The 20,045-nt window shown below is 49.2% G+C and overlaps 1 protein-coding gene across 7 annotated transcripts in view; it reads right to left on the bottom strand.

Moving 5' to 3' along the window:
* LOC106577115 (girdin) overlaps window positions 1-20,045 on the bottom strand; it is a 105,327-nt gene that overhangs the window by 52,389 nt on the left and 32,893 nt on the right. For all 7 annotated transcript variants that reach the window (XR_006760348.1, XM_045700963.1, XM_045700961.1 and 4 more), the window contains exon 4: window positions 4,487-4,556. Coding sequence is in view for 6 of the 7 variants with exons in the window: in XM_045700963.1 (XP_045556919.1) it covers window positions 4,487-4,556 (70 nt within the window). In the remaining variant the exon portion in view is untranslated. The remainder of the gene's footprint in view (window positions 1-4,486; window positions 4,557-20,045) is intronic.

The following is a 20,045-nucleotide window of genomic DNA, read 5'->3' as shown; positions in this document are numbered from 1 at the left end:
GTACGCATCCCCCCCCCAAGGTTCGGCACGCATGTGGACCGTGGATCAATTGCAAAGTTTAACCATCATAGTGTGAAATACAGTTTAACTGCCGCTGTTACTTTTTAAAGTAATAATTCCCTAAATCTCGATGCAGAGTTGCAGTGAAAAGATAAAGACAAGACAGATGCGTGCCCATGTTTTACTCTGAAGGTTGATTTGATTATTTTTTTAAAAGCAGTTGTGTGTACTATTCACGTGAACGGGGCATGTTGAATCCCAACGAATCAATCCTGGATGCTCGCGTTGCAAAAAGCAAAGAAGAAAAAGAGCATGGCTGGCGGAGGAGCTGAAGAACTGGAAAAGCCTCCCGCTTCATTTAAGTCTCATGTATGGGAGCATTTTGGCTTCCCTGTCAAATATGACGACGGAAGAAGGGTGGTGGACAACACCATTACGGTGTGTAAGCATTGTGCCACAAGAAAGCCGTATGATCATGGAAATACAGGGAGCGTGGCCACACATTTAAAACGTCATCACCCTGGTGAGTAACAGGAGCCCACTCAGCCAAGAGACAACTTCTCACCGCGGCATTTAAGCCCTTTGCTGCAGAATCAGACCGGGCTGAAGCCATCACCAAATCTATTGGGATGTTTATCGCTGCAGACATGAGGCCATACTCTGTTGTGGAAAACAAAGGGTTTAAAATATGGTGAAAGTGCTTGAGCCACGCTAGGAAATCCCCTGGCGCACCCACTTCAGTATGAAGATCGTGCCAGATCTTTATGAACAGGAAAATATCAAAATTGTCGACGAATTATCCAAGGCATCCTCTGTTGCCCTCACCACATACGGGTGGTCCTACAGGGCAACGGAAAGCTACGTGACTGTGACTGCTCACTACACCACAGAGGAGTGGACCTGCAGGGTAACAGAAAGCTACGTGACTGTGACTGTTCACTACACCACAGAGGAGTGGACCTCCAGGGTAACAGAAAGCTCCGTGACTGTGACTGTTCACTACACCACAGAGGAGCGGACCTCCAGGGCAACAGAAAGCTACGTGACTGACTGCTCACTACACCACAGAGGAGTGGACCTCCAGGGCAACGGAAAGCTACGTGACTGTTCACTACACCACAGAGGAGTGGACCTCCAGGGCAACAGAAAAGCTACGTGACTGTGACTGATCACTACACCACAGAGGAGTGGACCTCCAGGGTAACAGAAAGCTACGTGACTGTGACTGTTCACTACACCACAGAGGAGTGGACCTCCAGGGTAACAGAAAGCTCCGTGACTGTGACTGTTCACTACACCACAGAGGAGTGGACCTCCAGGGTAACAGAAAGCTACGTGACTGTGACTGATCACTACCCCACAGAGGAGTGGACCTCCAGGGTAACAGAAAGCTACGTGACTGTGACTGTTCACTACACCACAGAGGAGTGGACCTCCAGGGTAACAGAAAGCTACGTGACTGTGACTGTTCACTACACCACAGAGGAGTGGACCTCCAGGGCAACAGAAAGCTCCGTGACTGTACTGCTCACTACACCACAGAGGAGTGGACCTCCAGGGCAACGGAAAGCTACGTGACTGACTGCTCACTACACCACAGAGGAGTGGACCTCCAGGGTAACAGAAAGCTCCGTGACTGTGACTGTTCACTACACCACAGAGGAGTGGACCTCCAGGGCAACAGAAAGCTACGTGACTGACTGCTCACTACACCACAGAGGAGTGGACCTCCAGGGCAACGGAAAGCTATGTGACTGTTCACTACACCACAGAGGAGTGGACCTCCAGGGTAACAGAAAGCTACGTGACTGCTCACTACACCACAGAGGAGTGGACCTCCAGGGTAACAGAAAGCTACGTGACTGTTCACTACACCACAGAGGAGTGGACCTCCAGGGTAACAGAAAGCTACGTGACTGTGACTGTTCACTACACCACAGAGGAGTGGACCTCCAGGGTAACAGAAAAGCTACGTGACTGTGACTGTTCACTACACCACAGAGGAGTGGACCTCCAGGGCAACAGAAAGCTACGTGACTGACTGCTCACTACACCACAGAGGAGTGGACCTCCAGGGCAACAGAAAGCTACGTGACTGTGACTGTTCACTACACCACAGAGGAGTGGGAGATGTGAAGTCCAGTGCTACAGACACGCCCCCTCTATGAGAGTCACACAGGCACAAATCTGGCGCAGGTACTGCTAGGAGCAGTAGCAGAGTGGAAGCTAGAGAGGACCAATAGCAATATCCCAACCACCACAGATAATGCTAAGAACCAAGTAAATGCAGTGCTAGAAGCTGGACTCTGTCTGTTCAAGTCTCTGTCTCACCTAGACCCTGTCTCACCTAGACCCTGTCTCACCTAGACCCTGTCTGTTCAAGTCCCTGTCTCACCTAGACCCTGTCTCACCTAGTCCCTGTCTCACCTAGACCCTGCCCTACACCGGAGGACATATAGTGATCTCACCACTGAGATTGTGGCCACTGAAGAGGTAAAAAAATTATGAGTGAATTACTTAAATAATAAATATAGTGCAGTCTAATCTTAGTCTATGCTATTGCTATTAGAATCATCCATTTTCTATTTGGAATAATAATGGCTTTTATTAAATGTTATTGCCACAATTATAGTTCTATGAAATATGACAATAAATAATTAGTTGAATAGATCAAGTCATTTGTTCTGCAGGGTCAAGCCACAGAGCCGACTGGACCAGACTCAGAGGCATCTCCTCCACTAAATCATTTGGCCATGAAGGAGCTTTTCAGGGAGACCTTTACGAGCAAGGACACAGGCAAGACGTTTGCCAACACCATCAAAGAGGAGGAGGCATCCTACAAGGCAGCAAGCGGCATTCCAGTGGATGGTGATCCACTGGCATGGTGGAAAAGCAATGAGTGTAAATACCCTCACATTGCCATGATGGCAAGATGCTACCAAGATGCTACCTGGTTGTGCCTGGCACTTCATTACCTAGCGAGAGGGTGTTCTCCACGGCAGGGGACATAGTGACTGCAAAGAGGTCTACCCTTTCCCAAGACAATGTAGACATCCTCATCTTTTACAAAAGTCATGTGAAGTTATAAGCTCAGGTCTGTTTTTCTTTCTTTCTTTCTTTACTTGTTTTTGATGATGTGGACATGGGCTATTTTTTCATTCACCATTGTTCAAAGGAAGAAGGTATCATGCCTCATATTGCACTTTAATTTAACATTTGAGTATTGAATATTTTATTTTAAGATTTTATTTAAACATTGAAAAGTTCCTTACTTTAAGTGTTCTTTAAGTAATAAATGGAAAGCAAAGTTACATTTGTCTCCCCCTTTTTTTGCTGACCTGAAAAATGATCCGATCCATGACTCAAAACCGTGATCCGATCCGAGAGTTGTGTGATCCGTTGCACAACTCCTTGTCACCTAAAACCCTCAAACTTTTACAGATTGAGAGCATCCTGTCGGACTGCATCACCGCCTGGTACGTCAACTGCTCCGCCCATAACCGTAAGGCTCTCCAGAGGGTAGTGGGGTCTGCACAACGCATCACCGGGGGCAAACTACCTGCCCTCCAGGACACTTACAGCACCCGATGTCACAGGAAGGCCAAAAAGATCATCAAGGACAACAACCACCCGAGCCACTGCCTGTTCACCCCGCTACCATCCAGAAGGCGAGGTCAGTACAGGTGCATCAAAGCTGGAACCGAGACTGAAAAACAGCTTCTATCTCAAGGCCATCAGACTGTTAAACAGCCATCACTAACACAGAGAGGCTGCTGCCTACATACAGACTTGAAATCATTGGCCACTCTAACAAATGGATCACTAGTCACTTTATTAATGCCACTTTAATAATGTTTACATATCTGACATTACTCATCTTATATGTATATACTGTATTTTATACCATCCATTGCATCTTGCCTATGCCACTCTGTCATTGCTCATCCATATATTTATATGTACATATTCTTACTCCATTCCTTGACTTAGATGTGTGTGTATTAGGTAGTTGTTGTGGAATTGTTAGATTACATGTTAGATATTGCTGCACTGTCAGAACTTGAAGCACAAGCATTTCGCTACACTCACAATAACATCTGCTAACCATGTGTATGTGACCAAATGTTTTTGATTTGATTTGAAATAAACAAATAACGTGTTTCCTAAATCCAAATATTTTGACACAATACAACCAATGGCTGGTTGTATCTTGGTTTCACATGACCCAATATCTCACCATGAAGAGAACAGAGAGATTCTAGCTGGTGGAAAGGACATCTACACACAAGGACGAGGAAAACCGATTTCAAGATGAAGCAACAGACCTACATGATGCGTGGTGCATAATAATGGAGTTATAAAGAGTTCACGTTATGAATGAGTCTACACTGCATTCTAATACAGGACAGTAACATCCTCAGTTTCCCCACTGAACTCCCAGTGTAACAGTGTGTATTGTTGGTAGGTCAGTCAGATGAAGACGTACCACTGAGAGGGTTCCTGCCCAGCACCAGCACGTTGGGGAGAGGCATCGTCACCAGCTGCTGGAGGGTCTCCTGGAGGAACACATCAAAAATACTTATTATTACAGTACGTTTGAGTTGGGTTAAATGCAGAAGACACCTTTCAGTTGAATACATTCAGTTGTACAACTGACTAGGTATCCCCCTTTCTCTTTCCCTTATTACAGTATGAGTTGTTATTGCAGTATTAGTTACTACAGTATGAGTTGTTACAGCATGAGTTTTTATTAAAGTAAGAGTTGTTACAGTAAGAGTTGATGTTACAGTATGAATTGTTGTTACAGTATGAGTTGTTACAATGTGACTTGTTATTACAGTATTAGTTATTATTGCAGATGTTCACAGGATGTTATACATCCTGAAAAAAGTGTACATATTGTTTTCACCGACCATCAGAATGAGTAGTGATTGCATGAGGAGACGGAGACGCCATCTTTAAAAGGACCACTGCAGAGCCATGCATGAATACCTTTCCCCCTCCTTCCACAATGCCATAGCTAAGCCAGAGAGTTTCAGGGAGGCCACGTACTCCGAAGCGACAGTACAGACAGAGGGATGCCCAGTGGGGATGTTATATAAAGAGTATCAATTTGTAAACCAATAGACAAAGCAAGGGTCTCGTGTGGCATCGTTTGAAGATGTCACCCGTCCTGTGTGTGTGTGTGTGTTGAATGTGCGCTTGGCTATCATGTGACAACAGTGACCATGGTCTTTGTGTAAGTTGTAAGTCTCAAATCCCCCTTTCACTACAAGGTTTTTTATACGTCCATCATAAAAACAGGATGCGCATCAAAACGCACACTTTAAAGCTCACACACAAGAAGGCACATACAGAAACCAGGCACAAACTGCCACACCATCAGGGAAACCTTGTCATCAGCTGACTAGTAAAGCTGCTTATGCCCTGCTCCTCCTAGTTCAGTACACCACCATGCTGCTGCTGGTACTCTGACAGACAGGCAGTCATGCTGACTGATTGATTCTCCACGGTCTTCATCTATTATGTCAAAAGCCAAGTACTCACTAAACGAGGGAGAACTGTCATTAAACAGCTTTAAATATTGATTCAGTAATTTAGAAGTCTGTTGGACTGGTATGAGACTAGTGGGCAATGCTGGTTTCACCCACTGCTCTAGGGCCTGTGTCTAATCTCTAACAGACTGCCGGACTGACTGGCTGTTTGGAACAGAACCAAGGCCTTTGATAATGACCTTGCTTACTGTGTGTGGATAGCAATTTAAGCCTGTGTTGGGCCTTGGGCCAAAGAACTCTACCCCAAAGTAACCATTAAATGATATGTGGGGCGGTGGTCTGACATCTGTCCAGCTCACATTACATCCGGAGAGCTTGGGTTGGTGCATCTGTGTCTAATGATTAAACTAACCCCAAGATAATGGACTAGGGCCTATATCAGAGAACACGCCCGAAATATGTTCAATGTTGAAATATTTCTCCAACTACCTGTCATAACATTTAGAAACATAGATCTAGTGAATCTTAATTTGAGTCCTCTTCTGAGACTTCTGTGGTCAAATTGAAATAGTCGTTTTTCAAGTATAAAGGACGAGGGCAATAATCTTCAATATTTAATGTCCACTGAGGCAAACTCCACATAGACATTTTAAACAGGGTTACATGGGGCCTATGTACTTTTCTCTTTGATGCAATGAAAAAGAAGCATATTATTATTTAACATGAGATTTTGGAAAACCACATATTGATGTCATTACCTCATGGTGAAGGATAATAAACCCTTTTAATTTGGGCTTTTTATTGCCAGAAGGTACACAATGTTTTTGTAATACATTGCTACCACTGGTGTCAAAGCAAAAGAGGGGAAATGATTATGTCTACTGGTCATATCAGGCTGTTAATACTGGAGGTCGACCGATTAATCGGAATGGCCGATTAATTAGGACCGATTTCAAGTTTTCATAACAATCGGTATTTTTGGCCACCGATTTGCAGATTTAAAAAAACAAAAACATTTTTACATCTTTATTTAACTAGGCAAGTCAGATTAAGAACACATTCTTATTTTCAATGACAGCCTAGGAACGGGGGTTAACTGCCTTGTTCAGGGGGGATTCGGGGATTCGTTTTTGCAACCTTCCGGTTACTAGTCCAACGCTCTAACCACCTGCCTTACATTGCACTCCACGAGGAGCCTGCATTGCAGGCTGACTACCTGTTACGCGAGGGCAGCAAGAAGCCAAGGTAAGTTGCTAGCTAGCATTAAACTTATCTTATAAAAAACTATCAACCTTAACATAATCACTAGTTAACTACACATGGTTGACGATATTACTAGTTTATCTAGCGTGTCCTGCATTGCATATAATCAATGCGGTGCCTGTTAATTTCTCATCGAATCACAGCCTACTTGGCCAAACGGGTGTTGATTTAACAAGCAGTATTGTTGTAATTGTCATTATTACAAATAAATAAATAAATTGGCTGATTAATCGGTATCGGCTTTTTTTGGTCCTCCAATAATCGGTATCGGTGTTGAAAAATCATAATCGGTCGACCTCTAGTTAATACGCTTGTCTCTGTTGAGAGAGATTTACGGTTGTAGACCTTCATATGACGTGAATGACATGACAGGAGGAAAAACAGACACGCATGGACAAAAAACGGATGATGCCTGTCACACTAGCCCAGGGACAGGATGTCAGAGTGTTCTCAAGGTCATTCGTTTCCTGGGGTTACACAAAGAGAATTTACATGGTTGCCATGGTTTTATGTGTCAGTCAGGATAAGAGCGTCAGTGTGGACTTGCTGCTGCTCTGCTGTGCTGGTGAAAGGTGGGAGGAGGATTATATGGCTAACCCCACAGGAAGGGAGTACCTTCACATTTGTCCATGCTTCCAGAATACAATAGATTGAGTAGAATAGCATGTGATTTCTCATCATTAAACACTATCCCACCTAAATGCATTTTAAAGTGAGAAACACCGAACACCCATGTGGCCTAAGGTGCTGACTGCTGAGTCAGACCCCAAGACAGCAACTGTGGCCTTGGGTAGTTAGGAACCCACAGAGGGACAAATACAAACACTCTTATTTCTCGACTATACCCAACACCTGTCCCTTTTCTAGCTCCTGCCTCCCCCTCACTGACACACACACACACACACACACACACACACACACACACACACACACACACACACACACACACACACACACACACACACACACACACACACACACACACACACACACACACACGTCTCTCTCGGCAGGCACGTTTGCAGTACGAGCACATAGCACAGTCAGGCACTGCGTCAAAAGCCTGAGTAATCGTTACCCAGTCTACCCACAGCACATGCTCTCAATGTCACCCTCTCTCTATTTGGGTTAAGAATCTCCTATTTCATGGAGGGAAAACACAGGGAATGGAAAGCCTCAGATTCAAGATATAGGATATCAAGCATATTCTTGTTTGATGGATCATGAAAATGTGAATTTCATGCACATCTCACAATCTTTAAATCCCCTGTCTGCTTGAAGTGGGGGGTTGAATTCTATGTAAAGGAGAAGGGGGAGGCGTGTACAGATTGGCCAATGATAAACTCCATGATGTTTCATTATGGATGCTTGACTAGGCAAAGCAAACAAACAGCCTAGAGCTAACTGCTGAATCACAGAGCCCGAATCAATGCTAAAACCCGGTTTTCATATTAAAATAAGTGTTTGTGTGTTAAAATATGGAGGTTGGATTAGCCCATGCTAACAGGAGTTTACAGCCCATCTCTCATGCATAAAACATAAAACAGTCAGGAATGGGAATCACACTGTGGGGTGTTAATGTTGATCTGGTATAATGACAATGGTGTGGCAGAAATACTGCAGCGCTTTGAAATGGAAAAGCCTCCCTATCATCCAGAGTGGCAGATTGCCAGGCAATATTCATGGTGAGAAAATAGTCAATCTGTAAAACAGTTCAGCAGATGTGTCAGTGGAGAGAGAGAGGTGAATAGATTACACTTCCTGTTCACACGGTCTACTCCTGAATTATTGATCAGCTCCGAGTTCATTGTGCTTCAAAACTGTGTCACGTTACAATCAGAGGTCTGTTACTGGAGTTTCAGTTCTCGAGTACCATGTTGCTCAGACCAAACCTGTCAGACTTCTGGCGCCGACAGAGATGGCCGCCTCGCTTCGTGTTCCTAGAAAACTATGCAGTATTTTTTTTTTTATGTGTTATTTCTTACATTGTTACCCCAGGTAATCTTAGGTTTTACTACATACAGTCGGGAGGAACTATTGGATACAAGAGCAACGTCAACTCACCAACATTACGACCAGAAATACGACTTTCCCGAAGCGGATCCTCTGTTTGGCCCACCACCCAGGACAATGGATCAGATCCCAGCCAGCGACCCAAAACAACGACGCCGTAGAAGAAGGGGCAGACGGAGCCGTCTTCTGGTCAGGCTCCGTTGACGGGCACGGGCACACCGCTCCCGAGCATACTACTCGCCAATGTCCAGTCTCTTGACAACAAGGTAGACGAAATCCGAGCAAGGGTAGCATTCCAGAGAGACATCAGAGACTGTAACGTTCTTTGTTTCACGGAAACATAGCTCACTCGAGACACGCTATCTGAGTCGGTACAGCCACCTGGTTTCGTCACGCATCGCGCCGACAGAAACAAGCATCTCTCTGGTAAGAAGAAGGGCGGGGGTGTATGCCTTATGATTAACGAGACGTGGTGTGATCATAACAATATACAGGAACTCAAGTCCTTTTGTTCACCTGACTTAGAATTCCTCACAATCGAATGCCGACCGCATTATCTACCAAGAGAATTCTCTTCGATCATAATCGCAGTCGTGTACATCCCCCCCAAGCAGACACATTGACGGCCCTGAAAGAACTTCATTGGACTCTATGTAAACTGGAAACCACATATCCTGAGGCTGCATTTATTGTAGCCGGGGATTTTAACAAGGCTAATCTGAAAGCAAGGCTCCCCAAATTCTATCAGCATATCGATTGTGCTACCAGGGCTGGTAAAACCCTGGACCACTGTTATTCTAACTTCCGCGACGCATATAAAGCCCTCCCCCGCCCTCCCTTCAGAAAAACTGACCACGACTCTATTTTGTTGCTCCCAGCCTATAGACAGAAACTAAAACAGGAAGCTCCCGCCCTCAGGTCTGTTCAATGCTGGTCCGACCAATCGGATTCCACGCTTCAAGATTGCTTCGATCACGTGGACTGGGATATGTTCCGCATTGTGGCGAACAACAACATTGACGAATACGCTGATTCGGTGTGCGAGTTCATTAACAAGTGCATCGGTGATGTTGTACCCACAGCATCTATTAAAACATTCCCCAACCAGAAACCGTGGATTGATGGCAGCATTCGAGCAAAACTGAACACGCGAACCACTGCTTTTAATCAGGGCAAGGTGACCGGAAACATGACCAAATACAAACAGTGTAGCGATTCCCTCCGCAAGGCAATCAAACAAGCTAAGCGTCAGTACAGAGACAAAGTGGAGTCGCAATTCAATGGCTCAGACACGAGAGGTATGCGGCAGGGTCTACAGTCTATCACCGACTACAAAAGAAAAACCAGCCCCGTCGCGGATCACGATGCCTTGCTCCCAGACAGACTGAACAACTTTTTTGCTCACTTTGAGGACAATACAGTACCACTGACACGGTCTGCTACCAAAACCTGCGGGCTCTCCTTCACTGTAGCCAACGTGAGTAAAACATTTAAACGTGTTAACCCTCGCAAGGCAGCAGGCCCAGACGGCATCCCCGGCCGCGTCCTCAGAGCATGCGCAGACCAGCTGTCTGGTGTGTTTACAGACATATTCAATCAATCCTTATCCTAGTCTGCTGTCCCCACATGCTTCAAGAGGGCCACCATTGTTCCTGTTCCCAAGAAAGCTAAGGTAACTGAGCTAAATGACTACCGCCCTGTAGCACTCACTTCCGTCATCATGAAGTGCTTTGAGAGACTAGTCAAGGACCATATCACCACCCTACCTGACACCCTAGACCCACTCCAATTTGCTTACCGCCACAATAGGTCCACAGACGACGCAATCGCCATCATACTGCACATTGCCCTAACCCATCTGGACAAGAGGAATACCTATGTAAGAATGCTGTTCATCGATTACAGCTCAGCATTTAACACCATAGTACCCTCCAAACTCGTCATTAAGCTCGAGACCCTGGGTCTCGACCCCGCCCTGTGCAACTGGGTCCCGGACTTCCTGATGGGCCGCCCCCAGGTGGTGAGGGTAGGTAACAACATCTCCACCCCGCTGATCCTCAACACTGGGTCCCCACAAGGGTGCGTTCTCAGCCCTCAACTGTACTCCCTGTTCACCCATGACTGCGTGGCCATGCACGCCTCCAACTCAATCATCAAGTTTGCAGACGACACTACAGTGGTAGGCTTGATTACCAACAACGATGAGACAGCCTACAGGGAGGAGGTGAGGGCCCTCGGGAGTGTGGTGTCAGGAAAATAACCTCTCACTCAATGTCAACAAAACAAAGGAGATGATCGTGGACTTCAGGAAACAGCAGAGGGAGCCGCTCCCTATCTACATTGATGGGACAGTAGTGGAGAGGGTGGAGAGTTTTATGTTCCTCGGCGTACACATCACGGACAAACTGAAATGGTCCACCCACACAGACAGCGTGGTGAAGAAGGCGCAGCAGCGCCTATTCAACCTCAGGAGGCTAAAGAAATTCGGCTTGTCACCAAAAACACTCACAAACTTTTACAGATGCACATTCGAGAGCATCCTGTCGGGCTGTATCACCACCTGGTACGGCAGCTGCTCCGCCCATAACCGGAAGGCTCTCCAGAGGGTAGTGAGGTCTGCACAACACATCACCCGGTGCAAACTACCTGCCCTCCAGGACACTTACACCACCCGATGTCACAGGAAGGCCAAAAAGATCATCAAGGACAACAACTACCCGAGCCACTGCCTGTTCACCCCGCTAACATCCAGAAGGCGAGGTCAGTACAGGTGCATCAAAGCTGGGACCGAGACTGAAAAACAGCTTCTATCTCAAGGCCATCAGACTGTTAAACAGCCATCACTAACATTGAGTGGCTGCTGCCAACATACTGACTCAACTCCACCCACTTTAATAATGGAAAAATGTATGTAATTTATCACTAGCCACTTTATATTATATAATGTTTACTTACCCTACATTACTCATCTCTTATGTATATACTGTACGCTATACCATCTACTGCATCTTGCCATCTGATGTAATTAAATGTATCACTAGCCACTTTAAACAATGCCACTTTATATAATGTTCTCATACCCTACATTGTTCATCTCATATGTATATACTGTACTCTATACCATCTACTGCATCTTGCCTATGCCGTTCGGCCATCACTCATTTATATATTTTTATGTACATATTCGTATTCATTCCTTTACACTTGTGTGTATAAGGTAGTTGTTGTGAAATTGTTAGGTTATATTACTTGTTAGATATTACTGCATGGTCGGAACTAGAAGCACAAGCATTTCGCTACACCTGCATTAACACCTGCTAACCATGTGTATGTGACAAATACATTTGATTTGGATTTGGACTTTCATTCTCTAGTACCATGTTGCTCAGACCAAACTTTCATTCTCTAGTACCATGTTGCTCAGACCAGACCTTCATTCTCTAGTACCATGTTGCTCAGACCAAACCTTCATTCTCTAGTACCATGTTGCTCAGCTCTAACTTTCATTCTCTAGTACCATGTTGCTCAGACCAAACCTTCATTCTCTAGTACCATGTTGCTCAGACCAAACCTTCATTCTCTAGTACCATGTTGCTCAGACCAAACCTTCATTCTCTAGTACCATGTTGCTCAGCTCTAACTTTCATTCTCTAGTACCATGTTGCTCAGACCAAACCTTCATTCTCTAGTACCATGTTGCTCAGACCAAACCTTCATTCTCTAGTACCATGTTGCTCAGACCAAACCTTCATTCTCTAGTACCATGTTGCTCAGCTCTAACTTTCATTCTCTCGTACCATGTTGCTCAGACCAAACCTTCATTCTCTAGTACCATGTTGCTCAGACCAAACCTTCATTCTCTAGTACCATGTTGCTCAGACCAAACCTTCATTCTCTAGTACCATGTTGCTCAGACCAGACCTTCATTCTCTAGTACCATGTTGCTCAGACCAAACCTTCATTCTCTAGTACCATGTTGCTCAGACCAAACCTTCATTCTCTAGTACCATGTTGCTCAGACCAAACCTTCATTCTCTAGTACCAGTTGCTCAGCTCAAACAGTGTTTTCACACAGTGCATCAAAACATAACACCATGTTATCGCATAAATAAGTTAACAAAAGCAGTTGCTCAAAACATCCACAATCCTCACTATGCCAGAATGTGAATTCACATGACATGGTATGCTAACTATACTGAAAAAATAAATAAAATGCAACATGCAACAATTTCAAAATAAGCTTTTTGTGAACATTTCTGGGACCTTTTATTTCAGCTCATGAAACATGGGACCAACACTTTACATGTTGCGTTTATATTTTTGTTCAATTTACATTTACATTTTAGTCACATAGCAGATGCTTACATGAGTGATTTAAAGGAGCAATAAGTGTTTAGTGCCTTGCTCAAGGGCACAGACAGAGTTTTCACCTAGTCGGTTTAGAGATTAAAACCAGCAAACTTTTGGTCAGGCAAGGGGTAAGGGAATACCTAGTCAGTTGCAAAACCCAAGCCGGTGTGGGGGACTGCCTTAAATCGATGTCCACGTCATCGGCGCCCAGGGAGCAGTTGTTGTTGGGAGTTAACTGCCTTGCTCAAGAGCAGAACGGCAGATTTTTTAACCAGCTTGGGGATTCGAACCAGCAACCTCTTGGATACAGGTCCAAAGCTCCTAACCGCTAGGCTACCTGGCCCAACCCCCCCAACGCTAGGTTACCTGCCCCAACCCCCACACTCTAAGTTACCTACCCCAACACTAGGTTACCTGCCCCAACACTCCCAATGCTAGGTTACCTGCCCCAACGCTAGGTTAGCTGCCCCAACCCCCCCAATGCTAGGCTACCTGCCCCAACCCCCTAACGCTAGGCTACCTGCCCCAACCCCCCCAACGCTAGGCAACCTGACCCAACACTAGGCAACCTGCCCCAACCCCACCAACGTTAGGTTACCTGCCCCAACGCTAGGCAACCTGCCCCAATCCCCCAACGTTAAGTTACCTGCCCCAACGCTCTTAACCTCTAGGCTACCTGCCCCGATCCCCCCAACGCTAGGGGAACCTGCCTCAACCCCCCCAACGCTAGGGCAACCTGCCCCAACCCCCCAACGCTAGGCAACCTGCCCCAACCCCCCAACGCTAGGCAACCTGCCCTAACGCTAGGCAACCTGCCCCAACCCCCTCAACGCTAGGCAACCTGCCCCAACCCCCCAACGCTAGGCAACCTGCCCTAACGCTAGGCTACCTGCCCCAACCCCCCAACGCTAGGCAACCTGCCCCAACCCCTCCCAATGGCTTGGCAACCTGCCCCAACCCCCCCAACGCTAGGTTACCTCCCCAACCCCCCCAACGCTAGGCAACCTGCCCCAACCCCCCAACGCTAGGTAACCTGCCCCAACCCCTCAACGCTAGGCAACCTGCCCCAACCCCCCAACGCTAGGCAACCGGCCCCAACCCCCCCAACGCTAGGCTACCTGCCCCAACCCCCCAACGCTGGCCCGCGGCAACCTGCCCCAACCCCACACTAGGCAACCTGCCCCAACCCCCAGGGCAACCTGCCCCAACACTAGGCAACCTGCCCCAACCCCACCAACGTTGGGTTACCTGCCCCAACGCTAGGCAACCTGCCCCAATCCCCCCAACGTTGGGTTACCTGCCCCAACGCTCTTAACCTCTAGGCTACCTGCCCCGATCCCCCCAACGCTAGGGAACCTGCCTCAACCCCCCCAACGCTAGGCAACCTGCCCCAACCCCTCAACGCTAGGCTACCTGCCCCAACCCCCCAACGCTAGGCAACCTGCCCCAACCCCCCAACGCTAGGCAACCTGCCCCAACCCCCCAACGCTAGGCAACCTGCCCCAACCCTCCCAATGCTTGGCAACCTGCCCCAACCCCCCAACGCTAGGTTACATCCCCAACCCCCCAACGCTAGGTTACCTCCCCAACCCCCCCAACGCTAGGCAACCTGCCCCAACCCCCCAACGCTGGGTTACCTGCCCAACCCCCCCAACGCTAGGTAACCTACCCCAACCCCCTCAACGCTAGGCAACCTGCCCCAATCCTCCCAACGCTAGGCAACCTGTCCCAATCATCCCAACGCTAGGCAACCTGCCCCAACCCCCTCAACGCTAGGTAACCTGCCCCAACCCCCTCAACGCTAGGCTACCTGCCCCAACCCCCAACGCTAGGCAACCTGCCCCAACCCCCTCAACGCTAGGCAACCTGCTCCAACCCCCCCAACGCTAGGCTACCTGCCCCAATCACTCCCAACGCTAGGCAACCTGCCCCAACCCCCACAACGCTAGGTAACCTGCCCCAACGCTGGGTTACCTGCCCCAACCCCCCAACGCTAGGTTACCTGCCAAACCCCCCAACGCTAGGTTACCTGCCAAACCCCCCCAACGCTAGGTTACCTGCCCCAACCCCCCAACGCTAGGTTACCTGCCCCAACCCCCCAACGCTAGGGTTACCTGCCCCAACCCCCCAACGTTGGGTTACCTGCCCCAACCCCCCAACGCTAGGTTACCTGCCCCAAACCCCCCAACGTTAGGTTACCTGCCCCAACCCCCCAACGCTAGGTTACCTGCCCCAAACCCCCCAACGCTAGGGTTACCTGCCCCAACCCCCCAACGTTAGGTTACCTGCCCCAACCCCCCAACGCTAGGTTACCTGCCCCAAACCCCCCAACGCTAGGTTACCTGCCAAACCCCCCCAACGCTAGGTTACCGCCCCAACCCCCAACGTTAGGTTACCTGCCCCAACCCCCCAACGCTAGGTTACCTGCCCCAAACCCCCCAACGCTAGGTTACCTGCCCCAACCCCCAACGCTAGGTTACCTGCCCCAAACCCCCCAACGCTAGGTTACCTGCCCCAAACCCCCCCCAACGCTAGGTTACCTGCCCAAACCCCCCCAACGCTGGGTTGCCGCCAACCCCCCCCAACGCTAGGTTACCTGCCCCAACCCCCCAACGCTAGGGTTACCTGCCCCAAACCCCCAACGCTAGGTTACCTGCCCCAACCCCCCAACGCTAGGTTACCTGCCCCAACCCCCCACGCTGGGTTACCTGCCACAACCCCCCCAACGCTAGGTTACCTGCCCCAAACCCCCCAACGCTGGGTTACCGGCCCAAACCCCCAACGCCAGCTGGGTTACCTGCCAAACCCCCAACGCTAGGTTACCTGCCAAACCCGCCTACGCTAGGTTACCTGCCCCAACCCCCCAACGTTGGGTTACCTGCCCCAACCCCCCCAACGCTAGGTTACCTGCCCCAACCCCCCAACGCTAGGTTACCTGCCCCAAACCCCCCAACGCTAGGTTACCTGCCAAACCCCCTAACGCTAGGCTACCAGCCCCAACGCTAGGCTACCTGCCTCAACCCCCCAACACTGGGCTACCTGCCACAACCCCTCTAACGCTAGGCTACCTGCCCCAACGCTAGGCTACCTGCCCCAACCCCCCAACGCTAGGCAACCTGCCCCAACCCCCCAACGCTAGGCAACCTGCCCCAACCCTCCCAATGCTTGGCAACCTGCCCCAACCCCCCAACGCTAGGGTTACATCCCCAACCCCCCAACGCTAAGTTACCTCCCCAACCCCCCAACGCTAGGCAACCTGCCCCAACCCCCCAACGCTGGGTTACCTGCCCAGCCCCCCCAACGCTAGGTAACCTGCCCCAACCCCCCTCAACGCTAGGCAACCTGCCCCAATCCTCCCAACGCTAGGCAACCTGCCCCAATCCTCCCAACGCTAGGCAACCTGCCCCAACCCCCTCAACGCTAGGTAACCTGCCCCAACCCCCTCAACGCTAGGCTACCTGCCCCAACCCCCCAACGCTAGGCAACCTGCCCCAACCCCCTCAACGCTAGGCAACCTGCTCCAACCCCCCCAACGCTAGGCTACCTGCCCCAATCCTCCCAACGCTAGGCAACCTGCCCCAACCCCCACAACGCTAGGTAACCTGCTCCAACGCTAGGTTACCTGCCCCAACCCCCCCAACGCTGGGTTACCTGCCAAACCCCTCCAACGCTAGGGTTACCTGCCAAACCCCCCCCAACGCTAGGTTACCTGCCCCAACCCCCCCAACGCTAGGTTACCTGCCCCAACCCCCCAACGCTAGGTTACCTGCCCCAACCCCCCAACGCTAGGGTTACCTGCCCCAACCCCCCAACGTTGGTTACCTGCCCCAACCCCCCAACGCTAGGTTACCTGCCCCAAACCCCCCAACGTTGGGTTACCTGCCCCAACCCCCCAACGCTAGGTTACCTGCCCCAACCCCCCAACGCTAGGTTACCTGCCCCAACCCCCCAACGTTAGGTTACCTGCCCCAACCCCCAACGCTGGTTACTGCCCACCCCCAACGCTAGGTTACCTGCCAAACCCCCCCAACGCTAGGTTACCTGCCCCAACCCCCAACGTTAGGTTACCTGCCCCAACCCCCCAACGTTGGGTTACCGCCCCAACCCCCCAACGCTAGGTTACCTGCCCCAAACCCCCCAACGTTAGGTTACCTGCCCCAACCCCCCAACGCTAGGTTACCTGCCCCAAACCCCCCAACGCTAGGTTACCTGCCAAATCCCCCAACGCTAGGTTACCTGCCCCAACCCCCCCAACGTTAGGTTACCTGCCCCAAACACCCCAACGTTAGGTTACCTGCCCCAAACCCCCAACGTTAGGTTACCTGCCCCAAACCCCCCAACGCTAGGTTACCTGCCAAACCCCCCCAACGCTAGGTTACCTGCCCCAACCCCCCCAACGTTAGGTTACCTGCCCCAACGCTCTTAACCTCTAGGCTACCTGGCTAACTAGGCTATGTTCTTTTTCCTGATAGACTAGGCCCTACTTTCTTTTTAACGTATCTGTGACCAAGAGATGCATATCTGTATTCCCAGTCATGTGAAATCCATAGATTTGCTTATGAGACAGTGTGCTGCTGACACAATAAAACTGCTTGCTGACATCTGTCCTGCTGATATACCTTTCTAATACAGTTGCTGCCATATGCTTTAAGATGCTTACAGACAGGCCGCGCTAAGCAACAAATTGATTTCAATGAGTAGTGCGGCCAAACGCAAGCAGTTTTGCAAGCTCCACGGTTCGTGGTGCCTGCTCCCATGAGCGGCACCGCTAGCTCGGCGCTCGAGGCACCAAAAGATGCATGGTTGACCAATGAGCATTGTTCATCTTGTCAACACAATCAAACAATGTTTTAATGACAACAACCGGACCGCTGGTCTCTGTAGGCAGATTTTCTCATGGTTCAATTGCCATTTAGTGTGGCCCGTCTCTAAGCACTTTTATGCTGATCTACCTACTCCCTTTTCTTCCTCAGCGGGGCTGGACTGGGCTGGGCATCAACACAGTGTGCCCTGGCTGTGTGGATCCCCAGCCCCAGGAACCAGCTGTAGGAAGGGATGGAAGGAGAGAGGGAGGGAGGGAGGGGAGGTTCTCTGAGACTGCTGTGTTTCTGTCTCAGTCTAAGCAGCTCACTACCCCCAACTCCCCAGGTTCCGCTACCAGCACCACTCAAACAGGGGTGCAATTGTGCAGCAGAGTGAGAGTGCGCCTGTGTGTGTGTGTATGCGTGCGTGTGTTGTTGGAGAGGAAGAAGAGAAGAGGGGGAAGATGGTTGCTTGCTTGCTAAAGAACTTGGAATGCCTGAATCACAACCATTCTGAATCTGCACTCAGAGCTGGATACCATAGCAACGACAACAGGGTTTATTCTCCCCAGCCGGGTGAATCTTCGCTGGGTGTCTCTCTCATTCGCACACATGTGCGCATGCACACACTTCTGGGCATAGCACTGCGGTCTTCAACCCTCTGCTGTACAGTACAAACATGCTGTGAATATGAATCTGCAGAGGGGCTTCAGCTGTTCAGATAGCAGAAGACACACAGAGAGGAGAGGAAAGAGGGAGAGCGGGGAAAGGGGGGAGAGCCGGGAAAGAGGGGGAGAGCAGGGAAAGAGGGGGAGAGGCTGCAACTCCAGAAAGCAACACAATGGAAACAAGCTGCACAACAGCAGCCTTCCTCTTTCTCACCTGAGAACCAGCTAGTTAGTTACACACCATAGTCTCACACCACTTAACACCATGCGTGACAGGTCTGTATCCTGTTACATTCATGCAAGAAAAGATCTCCTAATGTTAAGGACTTCAAAAAAAGCAGGAGCATAATGAAAACCTTTAGACTGTATTGTAGGTCCGATTCAGAGTTGAGATAAGCGTACACAACTTCAATTATTATTTAATTGAACGAGTTCAGCACAAATAACTCAGAATACCTCCCGGTGTGAATAGTGGCATCTAGCATGATCTCTACTGTGCCTGGTTACATCAGATCTGCTAATGTAGGTAACAATTCAATCCTGGCCCAAGGTTACTGTAATTTCCAAGAGATCATAGATTTAGTGCCAGTTTGGATAAATGACAGCACTCTCATCAACGCATCAATGTAATCATGCCTGCTGTCACATTCACTAGTAGCATCAGCTGACCAAATGACCCCAGGGGTCAGACTGTCAAGGACCTAGCCAGGTGGACAGAACACATGGCCATTAGTCCTGTCCTCCTTTTGTTCTCAAGAGATATCAGTTAGATTGGTTTGAGTATGGAGCCCTGGGGCTGCAGAGGGGGCTGCTGTTACTGCTCATGCCCAAGATGGAGGCACCTCCACTGGCACAAGCTCGGCCCACACTCCCCTCCCGTAGGGTCTGAAACCTGCCCTACCACTCACAGAGACAGGCATCTTCTGGCAGGAATCAACAGTGCCCCACCCCTCTTACAAAATCAAGCTCTGTTCGCTCTACTTTAATCTAAATTAAGCTTGAAATGTGCTGCTCTTCCATGCATGCTCAATAAGACAACCTAAGTGTAAGTCTCTATGGATAAAGTGCATCTGCTGAAGTGGCTATAATGTCATAAGAACACTTACTGAATAGAAATAGTGGTGTAGCTCAAGGTTCTAGAGTACCAAACTCGGGTCATCCTTGGCTAAATTAAAACACTTCTGTACTAAAGCAGGTCGTGGGGATGGATCACTTACTCTCCGTCAAAAATAGGCCTCTCTGTAGGGGTTTCATTTTAGCCAGCCTCTCAACTGATTATGTGAGGATCAGGATGTAGCGAAAGCGTGCAGTTTGAGTGTTAACAGAGAGTACTCCTGCCAGTTTGAGTGTTAACAGAGAGTACTCCTGCCAGTTTGAATGTTAACAGAGATTTCTGCCAGTTTCAGTGTTAACAGAGACTCCTGCCAGTTTGAGTGTTAACAGAGACTCCTGCC

This window comes from Salmo salar, chromosome ssa18 (assembly GCF_905237065.1).
Source record: "Salmo salar chromosome ssa18, Ssal_v3.1, whole genome shotgun sequence".
NCBI classification, from domain to species: Eukaryota; Metazoa; Chordata; class Actinopteri; order Salmoniformes; family Salmonidae; genus Salmo; species Salmo salar.
The sequence above is the reverse complement of the archived record's forward strand: the minus strand, read 5'-3'. Positions and strand labels throughout refer to the sequence as shown.